This window comes from Alexandromys fortis, unplaced genomic scaffold (assembly GCF_014885135.2).
Source record: "Alexandromys fortis isolate MF-2015 unplaced genomic scaffold, M_Fortis_MF-2015_v1.1 scaffold_70, whole genome shotgun sequence".
Taxonomy (NCBI): domain Eukaryota; kingdom Metazoa; phylum Chordata; class Mammalia; order Rodentia; family Cricetidae; genus Alexandromys; species Alexandromys fortis.
In genome coordinates this window covers 2,947,034-2,965,539 of record NW_026067955.1, presented here as the reverse complement: position 1 = coordinate 2,965,539, position 18,506 = coordinate 2,947,034, and the positions used below count along the sequence as shown (strand labels likewise).

The 18,506-nt window shown below is 37.4% G+C and overlaps 1 protein-coding gene across 4 annotated transcripts in view; it reads right to left on the bottom strand.

Moving 5' to 3' along the window:
• The window catches only part of Myo9a (myosin IXA), a 202,770-nt gene that overhangs the window by 8,274 nt on the left and 175,990 nt on the right, over positions 1-18,506 (bottom strand). For all 4 annotated transcript variants that reach the window (XM_050151883.1, XM_050151881.1, XM_050151882.1 and 1 more), the window contains 5 exons: positions 15,218-15,410; positions 13,623-13,751; positions 12,841-12,946; positions 11,530-11,661; positions 10,738-10,861 (listed from right to left, as the gene is read on the bottom strand). In XM_050151883.1, coding sequence (XP_050007840.1) covers positions 10,738-10,861; positions 11,530-11,661; positions 12,841-12,946; positions 13,623-13,751; positions 15,218-15,410 — 684 coding nt within the window. The remainder of the gene's footprint in view (positions 1-10,737; positions 10,862-11,529; positions 11,662-12,840; positions 12,947-13,622; positions 13,752-15,217; positions 15,411-18,506) is intronic.

The following is an 18,506-nucleotide window of genomic DNA, read 5'->3' as shown; positions in this document are numbered from 1 at the left end:
AAAAATCCAAGTCAAGAAAAAAAAAATCTTAGAAGCAGTCAGAAAAAAAAACAAAAATTACTTGCAAACAAATAACAATAGTTAGGTTCTAAGCTCCACAGAAACAATGGAAGAAAAAAATAAGCCAAATAAAAAAAGCAAACACACACACACACACACACACACACACACACACATAGAGAGAGAGAGAGAGAGAGAGAGAGAGAGAGAGAGAGAGAGAGAATATAGTAAAATGATATTTTTAGGCTATGAAAGGAACAAATTGCCACGAATCTAGAACTGAACAAAAATCTTCAGGAATAAAGTAGAGAAAGAGAAGACAAAATTTGATCCAGGTTAAGCTAAAGGAAGTTCTTTATTTTATTTTTTTTATTTTGAGACAGGATTTTCTCTGTAGCTTTTGGTGCCTGTCCTGTCCTGGAACTAGCTCTTGTAGCTCTTGTAGACCAGGCTGGCCTCAGAGATCTGCCTGTCTCTGCCTCTGTCTCCTGAGTGCTGGGACTAAAGGCCTGTGCCACCACCACCACCCGGCATCTAAAGGAAGTTCTTAATGGCAGGTAGGAAATGCCCAGAAGAAAAGTTAGAGATTCAGGAATGAAAACACCAATGACAATGTATGGACTACGTAAAACAAGATGTTTTGTATTTAAAATCTAGAAATAGCAAAAAGAAAAAAAAATCTGCTAACAGCAATGAAGTCAGACAATGACACATTAAAGTCCTTGGACATTATCTAGGAAAAAGATCAAAAGTACCAATTAATGAACATTGAAAGGGTACAGTTTAATGATGTGATCTTTAGGTTAAAGGAGGATAAAACCTCTTAGAGTAATGAAAACAATGAATGGAACAATATCAAGGGGGAGGCAATAAAAAAAAAAAGAGGCTAGAAAGGAAAAGGAAACGTGTCAGGCTGGAGATACAGCTTAGTGGTTAAGAAACACTGGTTGCTTTCACAGAAGACCTGGGTTCAGTTCCAGCATCTACATGGTGGTTTACAAACATTGTAACTCCAGTTCCAGGGCATCAGAATCACAGAGACAAAGCTGTCACCAGCAGGGTAATGGATTAAGTATGTGTGCAGAGCAAACCATTAGAGAGCTATCAAGCACATTCTTCCACAGAATTAAAACGGACTATGTCCCATTTATTTGTTTGCTTGTTTACTTTGAGGCACAGTCCTGGTTAGCCTGGAACTTATGTAGACCAGGCTTGTCTCAAACTTACAGAGATCTACCTGTCCCTGCCTCCTCCATGCTCAGGGATTAAAGGCATGTTGCCATGATGCCTTGCCTAGATTGTTTTTATACAAATTAGAAAAATATAACAAGTACATTTAAGGGAAGGGCATTCTAGGACAATTTTATATATAATCACAGGAACAAAAAATCTTGATAGTTTATAAACTGAAGTGGGCAATATATCAATGATGGTTTAACATCAATAAAATTTACAATTCCCTTAGCCAGGCATGGAGCTTGAGCCTGTAACACCAGTGCTCCCGAGGCTGAGGTGGAAGGTCACTGCAACTTCTAGACCAGTCTGTGCTACACTGTGAAACATCTCAAAAAGGTATATTAAAAACCTAAAAGAGGGCTGGAGAGATGGCTCAGAGGTTAAGAGCACTGACTGTTCTTCCAAAGGTCCTGAGTTCAATTCCCAACAACCACATCGTGGCTGACAACCATCTATAATGAGACCTGGTGCCCTCTTCTGGCATGCGAGCATACATGGAAGGAATGTTGTATACATAATAAATAAATAAACCTTTAAAAAATAAATAACCTAAAAGTCTGGTCTACAGAGTGAGTTCCAGGACAGCCAAGGCTACACAGAAAAAAACCTGTCTTGAACAACAACAAGAAGACAAAAACAAAACAACCCATAAAAGTCAACATTACACCACAGTAACAACCTAGAAAACCAGTAATCAAATGAATGTGCTAAGTCTCATAAAGAATAAAAATCCTATAGCAAACATCACGGGCAGTGGTGGTGCAGGCCTTTAATCCCAGCACTTGGGAGGCAGAGGCAGAGGCAGAGGCAGATGGATCTCTGTGAGTTCAAGGCCAGCCTGGTCTACAACAGCTAGCTACAACAGCTAGCTCCAGGACAGGCTCCAAAGCTACAGAGACCCCATCTCAAAAAACAAAAACAAAAACAAAACAAAACAAAAAAAGAATGATCACTACCACTGGTTCATTAAACACTATACTGAAGGTTCTAGTTCCTTTAGAAAAACAAAGAGGAAGTGTAAAGACTATCAAAGGACAGATAAAATGATCATTCAAAAATGATACAACTAGCAAAGTCAAAGGAATGCTCAGAACAACTATTAGGTGATTTCAGCAAAGTAAATTGGATATTTTATTTAACAAGCAACAAAAAGAAAATAAAAATCTTAATGTGTAACACTTTCAAATATATCAACTTTAATAAATACAGTTAAAGATAAGTAAGCTCTCAACATAAAATAATAAAACTTACGATATACATGGAAAAATCGTGTTCACTGGTGGGAAAATAAATACCAATAAAACAGTAAATCTCTAAAACACAATTTACACATGTAGGGTCATCTCAAAAGAAAAATCCCAGGGGTTTTGTACAGGTGAGTTCATACTCATATAGAGTTACAAATAGCCAAAACTGAAGAAGACAGAATGAGTTTTTAAACCAGTTCATTAGAAAGCTAAAGTAAATGGGTCAGTGAGGTGACTCAGTAAGTAAAAGCACTTGCTACACAAAGTTGACAACTTGAGTTTGATTCGCCAAACCCACATTAAGACCAGAAGCAATGGCTTGCATCTAGAATCCCAGCATTCCTATGATGAGGTAAGAGGCAGAGACAGAATTTTTGGGAAGCTAGTCTGGAGTAAGCAGCATGACAGAAACAGGAAACCCTGTTTCAAAAACAAGGTACAAAGAGAGAATGGACTTCCCAAAGTCCATTTGGTACAAGAGAGAATGAACTTCCTTTGTCCTCCATACACACGGGTAACATGCCCATTCCTCATCTACATGACACACAATACAAAAAAGCCAGATTAAAGTAGTAGTACTATCGATATGATAGTCAAAATGAGGTTACTTAAAAACAAATAAGAAATACAGAAAAAACAATGAAGCTACAACAACAATGAGGACCCTAAGAGAGACTTACAAAGATCTAATCTACATGGGAAGTAGAAAAAGACAAGATCTCCTGAGTAAATTGGGAGCATGGGGACTTTGGGGGAAGGGGAGAGATAGAGAGGGGAACAGAGAAAAATGTAGAGCTCAATAAAAAAAATATAAATCTTTGAGAAGATATTGATTACAACCTTAGTAAATATTAATAAAACTAGATTACACTAAAATTAACGTTTGTCCATCAAGACAACTTATATTTTGAGTCAGCGACTTGTTATGAAAGTTAAGAATGTTATGAAAGCAAGACTGGGCTTCAACTGCTGATCATCCTACCTCTAACTCCTAAGTGCTGGGATTGCTTACGTGTGCAACCATGCCTGGCTTGAAAGACAACTTTATTTGTTGTTGAGACAGTGTTTCCCTGTGAAGATGTGGCTGTCCTGGACTCACTCTGAACCAGGCTGGCCTTGAACTCAAGAGATTCACCTGCCCCCAAGTGCTGAGATTAAAGGCACTAGTCACCACCAACAGCTAGTTGAACATGATCTAAGTCAAGTATTTAACATGAACATCACACACATGTACATGTGTGCACATGTGCACACACACAGAACAAGAGAAAGACCCAAAAGTTAAAAAGCTATAAGGCACATGTTCTAAGGCTTCAAGGGTGGATTGTAATTTGTGACCACAAAACTTTAAATTTTATGTAACTTTATATCCACTTTGGAAATCCAAAGATTTTGTTGATTGAATGTTATATATTAACAATTTGACATCTCAAATAAACAGATATTAATTTTAAAAAAATCAAACCATAAAATGGAATGCTTGCAACAGAAATAACTGATCAAAGGATTATAGGCAGAATTCAGAAAGAATTAGAAAAAAAGATAAAACAATCCAAGTATAGAAAAACAGAAAAGCATATTTAGCATGTTGAGAAAACAAGGTATATCTACAAGAAGGCTGAACCTACTTGTGCACATTAGAGTCACAGGACAGAACTCCAAATTCAAGAAGTGGCATGCAAATATTAATGGCTAAAAGTAAAGTAACTGACAACAGAAGGGCTGGAAAGTTGGCAAACCAGAGATTCCTGTACACTGCTAATTATCATCCAGCCATTTTGGAAAATGCTAAAAGATATGTCCCATGACCCAGCAATTTTTTTCTTTTTTTGGTTTTTCGAGACAGGGTTTCTCTGTGGCTTTGGAGCCTGTCCTGGTACTAGCTCTTGTAGACCAGGCTGGCCTTGAACTCACAGAGATCCGCCTGCCTCTGCCTCCAGAGTGCTGGGATTAAAGGCGTGTGCTTAAGGATACAAATTTTGGAGGAACAAAGAAAATAGGAAATATTTGCTGCAGTCAGTCTTTAAATGCCTACCTAGTCTGTTTTTAGGTACCCTGTTTTGATTTTGATCATCTTATATTGATGCTCTATTGTAGTAGTTCTATTGCACTTAGGAGACTGAGGAAGGAGCAAGTTCAAAGCAAGCCTGATATATACGGTGGGAAAAAAAAATCAGAAACAGAAGCTCTGGCTAATAACCTAGGTGAGAATGCTGTAAGCCTAGCCTACAGTTGGTTTCCAAAACTAGCAACAACATGGATCCAAATGCTTTAATGAGAAGGATTCAGTTTACTTATTTTTTTTCGGAAGCATGCATGGGCAGTACATATAAGGTGGTTCTGTTGAACTTAACCATATTGGGTTTCATGGTCTAAGTTGATGAGGATGACTGACCAGGTCTCTTCATCAAGAGGACACCAGATCTCATTACAGATGGTTGTGAACCAGCATGTGGTTGCTGGGAATTGAACTCAGGACCTTTGGAAGAGCAGGCAGTGCTCTTAACTGCCGAGTCATTTTAACATTTTTTTTTAAAAGATTTAAGTCGGTAACAATGAAGAATAGAAAATACACTTTAGTGTTAAAATGATTATGGCCTATGGAAGAGTTTGCTATAAGGCTCATAATGAAAAAAAGGATGCAGGAAGGAATAGCAAGACATAACAGATGGACACAAGCTCAATATTGTCAATCATTGTAAGCCTACATAGCTAAAGAATGATGATGAAATATGATTTTGACTATGTAGAAAGACACCTCCCTCATGGGGAGTTATATTTCCTGATGATTCAAAGAAAGTACATGTAACTGGGGTTTGTTTGTGGGTTGAATACATCAAGAGGAAGAACTGTGCAATATCCAGATAGAACTAGACGTAAATAGCTAGAAGCACATATCTTAGAATCCTAACAGACAATTTACCCCAAATACTAAAGGATCACTGTTGTCATTCATTAAGCCACAAAAACAGGAACTGAATTCTCAGACTATGTCTGAGGGATCTTCTTTCCTAGAAAAGAAAGGTTCTTTATCCAAGTTTTTTCTAGAAGACTACCAGCCTTGCTTGGTCGTCTTGCAGAAAGTCCACACTTTGTATGATATCGAGATAGGAGCTTTCTATGGTAGTAGGTATTGAGGCTGATTCAAAAGTTGTATCCCCAACACCTGTAACTATGGTTCATCCCATAATAAGAGTTACTAAATACTTTAAATATAGTCACTGTATGTTTGCATATGTCGTTAGACTTTCTGTGTAGTGCATAAGCCAGCCAGAGTATTGTAGTACAAGAGTCTCTCTCTCTCTCCCTCTCTCCCTGGCCTCTCTACGTTGAGAAATTTAACCTAGGGCCTCAAGCATGATTGAGACAAGTACTCTACCACCAAGCTATATCCCCAGCCTTGGGTACAATGGCTCTGAATATAGTTCACAGGTTCCCATTAGGGATATTGAGGCATTCCCAAAAAAAGTACAATCTGAACATTGCTTTTATAATAGTGCTAAGATGCTATTTGCTCTTTCCATTTACTGACATTTAATCTAATTAGATAAAACCAACAGTGGGTAAAAACACACGGTTGACACCTCCACATGACTTAGGCAATGGTATAAAACTGTACTACTGGTCTTCATATTCTTTTTTTATTTTATTTATTTATTTTTTTGGTTTTTCGAGACAGAGTTTCTCTGTGGCTTTGGAGCCTGTCCTGAAACTAGCTCTGTAGACCAGGCTGGTCTCGAACTCACAGATATCCACCTGCCTCTGCCTCCTGAGTGCTGGGATTAAAGGCGTGCACCCCCATCGCCCGGCCTGGTCTTCATATTCTTTAATAGCATGTATTCACAGCTAAAAAATAGTTTCACATGCCATCAGTTAAATCATATAATTATCAACCATTAACAGTTAAATTCATTTTTTATTTATGTATGATAAAATGACAGGCACACAAAAAGCACTTCCCCCTGCAATATGCTGAGGGTTGTCCTAGTAATCGTATTCATACAACTACCTACTAGCAAGGTTTATGTTGGGGTTTAAGCCACACTAAACCTCTCAGAAGGGTCATTATAGCAGGTGAAAACCTGACTAATAAGGTCTGAGTGTAAACAAAATAAATTAGCTCACATAATCTTTTTAAATCATGTCCCATTTATTCTTTCTATGCTCTCTCTAATGTCCTCTTGATGTTCCCCTTCCGATGTTTCTCCTCAATGTTCCTCTTTTGATGTTCTTTGCTGTCCTTCCCATCCCACAAGGTTTCCAGTTTATACCCACACAGACATCATAAACAATTTTCTGGGAAATAACAATGATGCCAAGCATGCATTTCTTAGGATTAACAGGATGGATAAAAGACAGGGTTTTTTTTCCTTTATATTTTAGGGGTAAAGATACAGTTTCCTAGACTCTAGATTAAGACCTTGTGTCAAGTGAAAGGTAAAGGTAAGTACAGAATACTAATAGCTTGCTAGGGCAGAGCAACTCAGGTTCTCCACCTGAGTTGGCTGTTAGAGAATTCAGAGTCACCCAGACCTGATTATCAGTAAAAGCAGACATACTATCTCTCCTGCTCAGGGCTCCTTTCTTGTCAATAAGTCCTGTCAATATGGATAATTGTGGGGGACTAGATTTATGTAGATTTGACTATGAGAACAAAGGTTTAGCTGAGTGAATGCTTTCATACCAGTGCCCCATTACAATGTGGGGTAATGGGAAAAGGTCATCCAGTTGCCAGTACAGGAGGAAGTTATCACAATGAATGATTTATACACTGCTGGAATATTTTCGGATGAATCCCATTATAAAAGGGAGAAGAGCCAGAATTGATAGTGACTATCCAAAAGACAAGTGTTCCCGAAGCTCTGCAAATCAGGTTCTCCATCAGATCATAATTGTGGATCTGTCTATAGATCTGTCAAGTGTACTTTTACTGTACAATGCTTGTGACTCACAGCAACCTGCTTAGCAAGCTGAATGACTTAGCTGCTTTTATCTTCAAATACTGGGCTAACTGACAAAGAATGACTATTCACACAGGAGTAAATTGTACAGACTTTGACCCTATTAGAAAGGAACCTATTATTTTCAAAGTCACAATTTTCGTCATTGATAACACTTTAAGCTTTCTAAGCAAATAGGAGAATTTTGGAAAACTTGTGACTGTCCTGAAAGTTTGACAGCTTCTAACACCATGTCAATGCCATCACTAAGAATTTAGGCAGAAGATGAAGTCCCATCTTAAACCAGCGGTTCTCAACCTGTGAGTCACTACCTTGACAAACTTCTATCTCCAAAAATATTTACATTATGATTTATAACAGTAGCAAAATTACAGTTACGAAGTAGCAACAAAAATAATTTTATGGCTGGGGGGGTCACCACAACATGAGGAATGGTATTAAAGGGCCAAAGCATTAGGAAGGTTGAGGATCACTGACTTAAATGATAGTGGCAATATATACAGAGATGACAAGTCTCATCTGACTGTTAGGAGAGTAAATCTGGAGCTCCCACTCATCTTTAGTTAGATTACTGTCAGAACAGAACAGCAGTGTAAAACAGTCCAACAGAACTGCCACATAACACTGCAACAGTATGCAGAATTCTGTTTACTCAAATTCTTCCTCCAGATAAAGGCTGAGTCTGCCCTGCAAAGGAAGTTTACCCTACAACTCCCCAGATAAAGGTATAATCTGTAAAGAAGTGAGAAGAATACAGGATACCAAGTCTATGACTGAAATTTTAATATAAAAAATGCATGTGAAAGAAATAGTGACATGCTATTAGGGCTATATTCTGAGGAAAAGGAAAGCTTGATATAGCAGAATTGACTGTTTCTACAGTTTCTCATTAATAGTGAGTGATACCTGTACTTACAGATCAATAAGATAATGCTTCCCGGTAAAATGAGTATACAGAGATGGGTATTTTGGAATTAGTTTCCACACAGCTTGATATTTTAGTTTTCTACCCTTCCATTTCTCCTTTGCATAAACAGTGTTAATAAAGAGAGGCAGCAACAACATAATCTTGTCTGGCAAACACTTAAGTAGGTAAGAGCTGTATTTCTACATCTTGGAAGATACCATTAGAGTCACAGTTATGAACAGATACATAAGCATTACTCATGATAGATACTGAAAATCATACAGGTATTTCAAATAATAAAGTGAATTTGCTAGGAATATAGCTCATACAGCAGAACGACTCTGAGAACCTCAGTTATCTTCAACCCCCATGTTTTAAAGATTTAACCACAACAGAAACTCTAAAGGACTATCTGACAAGGAAAAACAGTATATTTCTAATGAACACTGTTCACCTGCATATGCAGATAAAGTGAAGGGCGTAAAGAAAGTGATTAAGAAAAAGGCATGTGAAGGCTGATCAATAAATGGGCCCTGAACTGGGTTTGAACATGTAAGGCAGACAGGCACGAATGACTGACAGAGCAGAACATTTCCTGGATGAGTGAGACATGATGATGTGAAGTGACTAAGACACATTGCAATATTAATACATACCGAGACTGAACTGCGGGTAATGCTCATAAATCTAACTGCAATTAGTACAGGTTTCTGGATTAGGAAGGACATGAAAAGGAAAGCAGAAGGTTAGAATGTACATGTCATTGCCCCATTAAAAGAGAAGGCTAAACCTTTCAGTGGAATGATATATCCATTCCCTGCAGTACTGGGGAGGTGGGATGCACAACTTTTCCACTTGCTTTGAAATACAGTTTTGTAGTAATGAAGCTCTTTCCTTCCTTCTTAAGTCTAATAATTTAGATCTCTGAATACTGAGCTAAAATTATTAATACGAAAAGGTTTTTCTGTTTGTTTGCAGTGCCAAGGATCAACTTTGTCTTAAAGACAAGCATCAACTCATGTAAAGCCTCAGGCCAAAATTTTGATTTTAGATAGGATTTCTGTTTGTAATGTCTTGTGGGGAGATTTAGGTCATATCCTATGATGACTGTACTAGCTAGTGTTATGTCAACTTGATACAAGCTAGAGTCATTTTCAAAGACAGAACCTCTGTTGAGAAAAATACCTTCATCAGACTGGTCTGTGGGCAAGCCTGTGTGTGGTACATTTTCTGGATTGAAGATTATAGGGGAGGAGGGTCAAGTTCACTGTGGCCAGTATCACTCCTGTACAGGCAGTCCTGGGTAATATATATAAGCAAGCAAGCTGAGCAAGCCACAAGGGGCTAGCCTGTAAGCAGCCCTCTTCAATACTCTCTCCCTTCAGGCATCTCACCTAATGAATGAGGACTACAAACTCTAAAATAACACCTCCCTCTCTAAGCTGCTTATGGTCACAGTGTTTTATCATAGTAATGGGAATCCTAAGTCAAGCTTCATTTAATGTCTGGAATTCTTCTAACCCTACCCTCTGTTGAACATTTGTTCTGTACAAGGAAGCTGAAATAGGAAGGAAGAAGCAGAGTTATTTCAATGCCAATCTAAATACAAACTATAATGACATGGAAGAAGCATTGTGGGAGCTCTAGAAAAATATGAAAATCAGGAAGCTGCTGTTTTAAGAGATTTGCTGAGAATCTGAAATAAGTGCCTGCTGCTACAATGTTTACAACCAAAAGGAGGAATAATAAGTAGGCAAAAGTTAAACTTTAAGGCATCAGTTGTTTTATCAGAACATCAGATCCTACTGTTTTAGTTAATGGTAACTGGAGTTATTATAATACATAATTGCTGGTCACTGGTTAAAACAGAAGACACTAAATACAAAAGTAAGCAAATGAAAGAAATTTTATTAGCACATCTCAAAATCCAACAACAAATCCCTAAATAAATCTCATAAATAGAATTCTGCTTCCGTAGGAATCAAGCATGTTAGTTAGTTCATATTCAATTCTAAATGACTAAGTTCTCTACGGTCAGGAATCTTGGAAGGACCACCAAAAATTTTATGGCTGAGATTAGGAAAAGATAGTGGAAGAATGTAGAGAAAGTTAGGGTAAAGTTAAGTGTTTATGGCATGAACAGGTAAAGTAAGCAGGAAGATAACAAGCCACCAACTTTTTATCCAAAATATTTAAAATATTGTGCAGATTTTATTACATATATTCTGTACATTATAGCTAAAATAACTTAAAGATCATCAGATATTCCTAGCACCAGTGTTTCCTCTGAAAAGTTCCTTCTGTGCATAATTCATGTTACAAATCCTTACTCAAAAAAACATAGAAAACCCCTTCCCAAAACATGGTTCCATGTTTTGCATCTTACCATTGATCTACGAATCAGTGATAGTCTGGTCTTTGCTTTATTTTCAGCAAATTCCAGGCTACTTATATCTTTGAGACGAGCCTTATATTTATTCATTTGTTCTACAACAATCAGCTCCACACAGCTGAAACAGGAAGAAAGAAAGAAAAAAAAAAAACGATTACAAGCAGAAGTAAATCAAGACTTTTAACTGACTGTCCTAGATAGCTGAAGGATAAAGGAAGCATCCTTTATTTTATGAGCTCAGAGAAAAGAAGATTCAGAATGGTGGTTGATAATTGTCTGCATTTTAGAAACCAACTGAAAATAGTTGCAAATTCTAACGCCCAGGCTATAATCCCAGATTAATTAATAAATCAGACAACTCTGGGGATGGGACTCAAGCCCTTGAATTTTTCCAAAAGTTCCCACTGCAGTCAGAGAGGGGGGGGGGGAGAAGGAGGGAGGAAGGGAGGGAGGGAAGAAGGGATGGAGAAAGAGAGAAAGGGGGAGTGGGGGGTTAAGAAAAAAAGGTCAGGGTGAAATTTGGGAATACTGAAGAATTATAACCAGAGAGATTCAGAGTCATAATATCATGATTAGACTACATGCTTTATTACAAGGAGATATAAACTACAAATAACTTGACATTTAAAAATTGTAAGTAATCCTAAATTGAAGCAAGCCTTAGAATACCCAAGAATGTGCTTTACAGGCACTGGAACTTATGAAATCATTTACTGTGTTTGATATTTGGATAAAAAAAAACTACACCAACTAAAATCCTGTAGAGGTGAATGTGGCTGGCCTTACGTGGTAGTCTTACTGATATCTTGTACACTTTGCAGTGGGTCAGTAGTGTCAGGGCAACGGAGAATGCAAGGTGCAAACACAATGGCCAGAGCATTAGCAGACATTCGGTTAGTGTCTTCCTGTAGCGCAATCCTAAGAAATAAAGCAAAACCAACACCAGTGACAAGGTGATAAAAATAAAATAATAGTGGGAAAATATGGAAAAGAATACAGTATGCCATCAACCCCATAGTTCAGTGTGGATACACATCTAAATTTAAGGAAGACATTCTAGACTTCCCCAAAGTTATCCCTTTACCTGAAGAATGGACTTTACTACACTCTGAAACAGTCTGGTTCATAGGTCAACATTACAGCATATCAAGTGACCTGCTGCTTAAGTCCAACATCATAAACATGTCTGCAGAATGCAGAGTTGAAGTTGTGGTGTTTTTTAATTTTAAAAATAGGATTTATTTATTTTTATTTTACGTGCATTAGTGTTTTACCTCATGTATGTCTGTGTGACAGTGTCAGATACCCTGGAATTGGAATTACAGATAGTTGTGAGCTGTTGTATGGGTCCTGGAAATTGAACCCAGGCTCCCTGGAGAAGCAGCCAATGCTCTTAACCTCTGAGACATCTCTTGAACACCTAGAGTAGAAGTTTTAACACATTCCCAAATATCTCACACATCTGACCAGAGAGAGGGTTATACTCCCAACCCCTTCTAATATTTACATACAGAGAAAAAGACCTACTCCTGAATCCTCTAGTCAGTTAATTCCTGAGTATAATCTGAACCAACTCCCAGAAAGCTGATGTTCATTCACTCTTTTCTAGTTCAGGTGTCAAAATGGCTGAGTTACTTTGTGCTACCATGCATGAGGTGGGAGCAACTACATGACCAACAATCACTCAACTTAGCAAATTCCTGCTTGAAAAAGCCCTAACCCCATATTTTAGGTACAAAAGGTAGAAAGGCAGAAAGGAGTAGGGGGTGTTGTTTTATAAACATTACAAGACCAAACCGAGGGCTTTGTGCACACTAAAGGAGCATTCTACTTCTGAACTACATTCCCAGGAAAGGCACTGACTTTATACATTCAAGTTCTTCAACTGAATGGAATCATGACCTCCTCCCCTGAAAAAAAGCCAGGCACAGTGGTGTATAATCCCAGCACTTGTAAGGCAGAGGCAGGAAGATCTCTGAGTTCAAAGCCACCCTGATCTACATAGTGAGTCCCAATATAGCCAAAGATACATAATGAGTCCCTGTCTTGGGAGGGGGAAAAAAGGAAAGAAAAATCCTAAAGAAACTGTTAAGTTACCTAACTAGATGAAAGATAAGGCGTTCCAGTGTATTGAGATGAGTTCGGGAGAGCTGATCAATTACAGAGTACACACCACGGATTGTCTCCTTTCTCTCCTGAAGGCCTAAAAATTGGTAAGAATAGCAAGTTACATGCTTTATCTTCCTCCTGGATGGACACGCTACAGCAGAGAATGATGGTTTCAGCTTGAGGAAGCAGAAACAGCTCTCAGATACTTGGCTCCCTGTATTTGAATTCCCACAGTTTAGCTTGCCCTCCAGCAGCCCTTGATGACAGCAAGCAGTCTAGTATTTCAGCCATTATGTGACAGATGGGGTTCTCATTAAAATGAACTATTTTATGTCCTCAGGCTCTAAATACCTCTGGGCAGACCTTTACAAATATACAACACATTTAAAGCAAAGAGCCCATCTGGAATAAAACAGCTACCTTCAGACACAGTTCCTGCTTAGATTCACAACAGAATGTTAGCCCACCCTAAAATCTCCTACTTGCTACTTTACTGTTTTTATAACCCATATCTTTCAGTTACTTTTTGAGAAGCAACAAAGTGGCTTACTCGGAAACTTTTAGAAAATCTACAAAAACAAAAAAACAAAAAACAAAAACCAACTGTTGAATAGGTAACAGTGCACTGGCACTTTTGTACTCTGCCACAAGCTTAATTTAGGACCCTTAAGGGCTACACTCCTGTAGAAGGACTTAATAATGAATACAACAGATGGGGTTGCTTTATCAAGTCTAGGCCTGTCCTTTAAACCCATGAAGCTTGTGCTTACCCATAGCTCGAAGAAATTCCTCATAGAGTTCAAAGGTCATGAGTGGATTGGGCAAATCACGAAGCCATTGTTTGAATACGCTTGCAATAACATGTATGTTATAGTCATCTAGGTTTACACTTTCAGCATCTATTAGAGACAATGGATAGATAACAAAGCATGCAAAAAGATTCAAACAGTTCAAAGTAAATATACTAAAAAGAAGGCTTCATGTTTCCTAACTAAACTAATGTATATCTTCCACACTCTAATTCTATGCTTGGAATTCTCACTTCTGACTGTGAAGGAATAATGCTTGTACTTGTTGTGAACACAAATGTAAAAGATTATGTTTTGATGGAAGAAGAATCAATTATAGAAGTTTCTAGGGGCTTACTTTTGATTTTTTGTACTTGTCTTGGAGTGGCCCACATGCCTCACTCTTGAGCACCCATGCTTCACAAGTCTAAGAGGAAAGCCCTAAAAGACATTTTCTAAAAGCAAGGCTGACGTTCTTAGAGACTAGAAGGCAGGGAAATGCTTCCTCCTATTTTGCTCAAGGTTACTGATTAGACTATTAGAATACAGAATGAATGACTGACATTTGTTCTGTTGCACAGGTCAAGAGCCAAACCTAACAAATGCCCATAAACTAGAGTAGATCAAGTTCTGACAGTCAGAATTTACTACCTGAGTTTTATCAGGCATTTCCGGTTGTTTTCTTACTAATTTATTTCTTACTGATTAGTTCAAAAAAAAAAATCAACAAAAAAAACCCACTATGGTTCTTAGTCACATAAATGCAACCTTTGGTTCAAAAATGACAAAAAGTGTTAACTTGAGAATTAAACCAAAGACAAGCCCTTCCATATACTCTAGGATTAAGCTTTACACTAATAAGTGCTCAACTCACTAGCAGTTTAAATAAAGTCCTCAATACAAACAGGAATAGGAAAATCTATTGCAAACAGTAGCACGACAAGATCTCCTGAGTAAATTGGGAGTGTGGGGGTTATGGGAGTGGGTAGAAGGGGAGGGGGACGAAGGGAGGGAGTGGAGAAAAACGTTTAACTCAATTAAAAACAGTAAAAAAAAATACCACCTGTAGTGAAGACTAATAGGCAGTACTTTAAATTACAGATCCAGAAAACACTGGATTAAATTCCAACACGGTCACTGGTTGGCGATAAATAGTTAAGATAAACAGTTAAGGGACCAGGCTGATAGAGCAGCTTATCTTATCTATAAATGAAGATAAATGACATCTGTAAATTCACAACACTGTTTCTAAAAATCTTTGTTGCCTTGAGTCAACATTTCACTAATTTCTCTGAACCTACATTTTCCTCTTCATAAATTAAGAATGTCAAGATCTAATTTGTGTGTCATATAGAGTGAGATCTTTTTCAAGTACCTAACAATACCTTGTACAATTATTTACTGTCAACACATGCTTGATAAATTAACTGAATACAGTCAAAGATTCAAAAACAAAAAACAAACAAGTATCACAGAAAAAGTTCTGGCCCTACATTTAGAAAAGCAATACGTAATAAAAACTGAAACAACTTTAAAATAAAAGTATTACATCTTAATTGGGAGGCACACTATCTTACCTGTATCTAGACCTTGTCGAAGTTCCTTGATTTTATTAGTTGAACCAGATTTTCGGTAAATACCTTCGGTATAAAGCCCATGCATTTCAATGTAGTTTATGAGCTTCTCAACCACTAAAGGAACAGCTCGGTCTTCACTAGTCAAACGAGACAGTTCAACCCCAAATTGCCGAGATGACAGCTCTGGATCATACTAAATGGAAGATAAATTTTGTTTCTACATGCATTCAAACACTACAGAACATGGTTAGTCAATCTTTAGGAAATTACTTTTTATTTTCCTAGTGTTATGCAGATAACCTCTGGAGTTTGGAGGAAAGGGAATTATGATTTAAAAAATATAAATTGATGAGATACTACCTTCAGTCATCTCCACTGGGAATCCATAAAAGAAAACAAAGACTAGAGGTAGTAGCAATGGCTGCTACTTCTTCCCATCAAAAATCAATTCCAAGCTAGGCGGTGGTGGCGCACACCTCTAATCCCAGCACTCAGGAAGCAGAAGCAGGCGGATCTCTGTGAGTTCGAGGTCAGCCTGGTCTACAAGAATTGGTTCCACAAAAGCTAGGTAGGGCTACCCTATCTCAGGGAGAAAAAAAATCAATTCCAGTAAAAGATGAGGTTAGTTGTGGGAGAAGGGGGTTCAATTTTGTATGCAAAAACTAAACAACCACAACAACAACAACAACAACAAACCCTTAAAACATTTGCCATGTACTTTGGGAAATCCACAGAATTTTTTAAAAAATTGTTAGTAATTTCTAAAACACTATGCTATTTCAAGGACAAAACGTTATAAAAATTTTATTCGCAACTATTTCCTAAGCAAAGGAATGCATAGTCTGGTCCATGATTAGTGTTAGTGCTCCTTCATTGACTTCAGTGGCATATATAATACCATACATGATAAACTAGTTGAAGTGTCTGCAACAGAACACCTTATGGAGAAAACTTTAGTAATTCATACACAAAATGCCAACTCCTAGATCTTTAAGACAAACCATTTCTACAAATCTTTCCTCCTCCTTTATATGGTCCTATCATCACATTCAACCTTCGTCCAATCAGTAAGCAAGCTTTTAGTCTATCCCTCTACACTTTTTCCCCAGGTGAGTCTCATTACCCTCTTTCAACCTGTGTAACTGCTCAATTCTACTCTAACAGTATCAATTTTCTCCTCCTTTAACATCCCATTCATGCACTGACTTTCTATCCTCAGACATTTTCAGCGGCTAGCTAATAATAGATAAAAGTGAAGTGCAAGCATTGTTAGAACTGAAACTCAAGGCCTTACTTAGAACTGATCCTGCTTTCTCTTTCTAGTCTTTTTTTTTTACCCTTATTTGTGTATTTATTATGATGACAATTTGAATTTCTTAATATAAGAAAAAAGGCAACATTGACTGTCAAATGCATGTGGGTTTGCTGGCTTAGGCTTCAGTTGTTTGTTTGTCCTGGTATACCATGATGACACTTTGGGTGGCAAAACTGTTCATAAGCTTCATGAATTTTGACAACAAGTCTTAAGGGTGGAAATAGGTTCGACTGTGCTGGAAAGTCACTCTCAGAAATATACATGACTCAGCTTCATGCCAGGAAGGAAGGAGATCCGAAATTGCATTTTTATATGAAACAAATTTAATGCCATAAACCATGGTCCTTCACACAAGTAAGATTTTTACTCCCAGGAACAAAGCTCTGCTCTGCATTTCCTGACTTCATTTATAGTGGAATACATTACTTGCTTCCTATTCTTGGAGGAGAATGAATTTTAGTCTTATATCCATTATTTGTCATTATGTTCTGGGTAGCAGGAAAACATAAGAGAGAACATTTCCCCTAAAACTATACTAATACATTCTATTAATATGTACCAAAAAAAAGGTAATATTCACTGGGTAATTACAGAAACACAGGAGTCTGAAAAGGAAAGACTGGGCTGGGCTTATAGCTCAGTTGGCAGAGTACTGGCCTAGCTTGCAAGAGGCTCTATGTTTGATCCCCAGCACTTGGGAAGGAGAGGCAGGAGAATCAGAAGTTCCAAGTCATCCTAGGCTACACAGAGAGTTCCAGGCCAGTCTGAGCTACATGAGACACTGTCTCACACAAACCAAACCCAGAACAAAACCAACCAAAATAAACAACAACAAAAAATAGCATCGAAGGATCTCAAAAAGATCTGATGCTTCACACTGATGTTGAGAAGCAGGTGGTACCCGAGAAACCAAGAGAGGACTAGGAAATGTGGGGTCAAAGAATCTGTGATGTTACACTGTCTGGTATGGCAAAACTAAAAATGAACAAAAAGCTAGGCAGAGGCTATAAAGTGCATTTGGACTTTATTCTGACAGCTAAGAGACGCTACTGGAGAATTTCAAAGAGCCAAGAATTAGTTTTCTCTTATTGTGCATGCATACATTTTACATATAAGCACTAATTCTCAGAGAATCAATTCCATATTTTATTTGAAGGATGTTAAATCAGTATAAAATAACACCTCTAATACTATTTCAAGATTTGAGGCAAAATATTTAGAAAGTTTAAGGGATGCATATTAAATGTTAGTATTGTCACCATATCAACTTAACTAAACTAAGTTGCTAAGTATATATGGCTTGGAACCACCTAGTATAGAGTATATAATAATTAGAAAAAAAATGAAATAATCTCCATGCAATGATTTAAGCAAATAAACATTAACAAAAAGTTTTGCTATTAATATGATGCATGCATAATACACTTATCATCTTTTAAAATGTTAAGGCTCTCCCTTCAGTATCAAAGTTAATAGTTGAAAATTGTGAAATAAAACTAGATATTTAAACATTTATTAAAGCTTAAAGCTATATATTTGATACTTAAGCAACTATTGGAATCTATTTTATTGACTATTTATTAAGTAGTCTAATTCTTTGTTTAGTATATTTGGAAAAAATATAATGTGCTGAGTGATGCTCTTTCTTTGGAGAGGTTCTTCCTCTCTTGTAGGTGCTCAGAATAAGGAAATAGCACCATAATCTAATTAAGAATCACCTTAAAGCTAATTGGTAAATTTTGTTAATCTCAGTCTATCAATGATTCACCCCCATTCCTAGGGTATATTTCTTGACATAGCTCTCACTGAGAGTCTGGGGAACTACTTTCTCTTTGAATAGTCTGAAAATTTTCTTTGCCCTCCTTAGCAGTGTGAAACTCTGAAAAATCTTATCCTAATTTGATTCTTTGCCATTGAGGCTAAATAGCTTTTCAGTTAAAAACCATATCCTGAAACAAAATATTTCTAAATTTT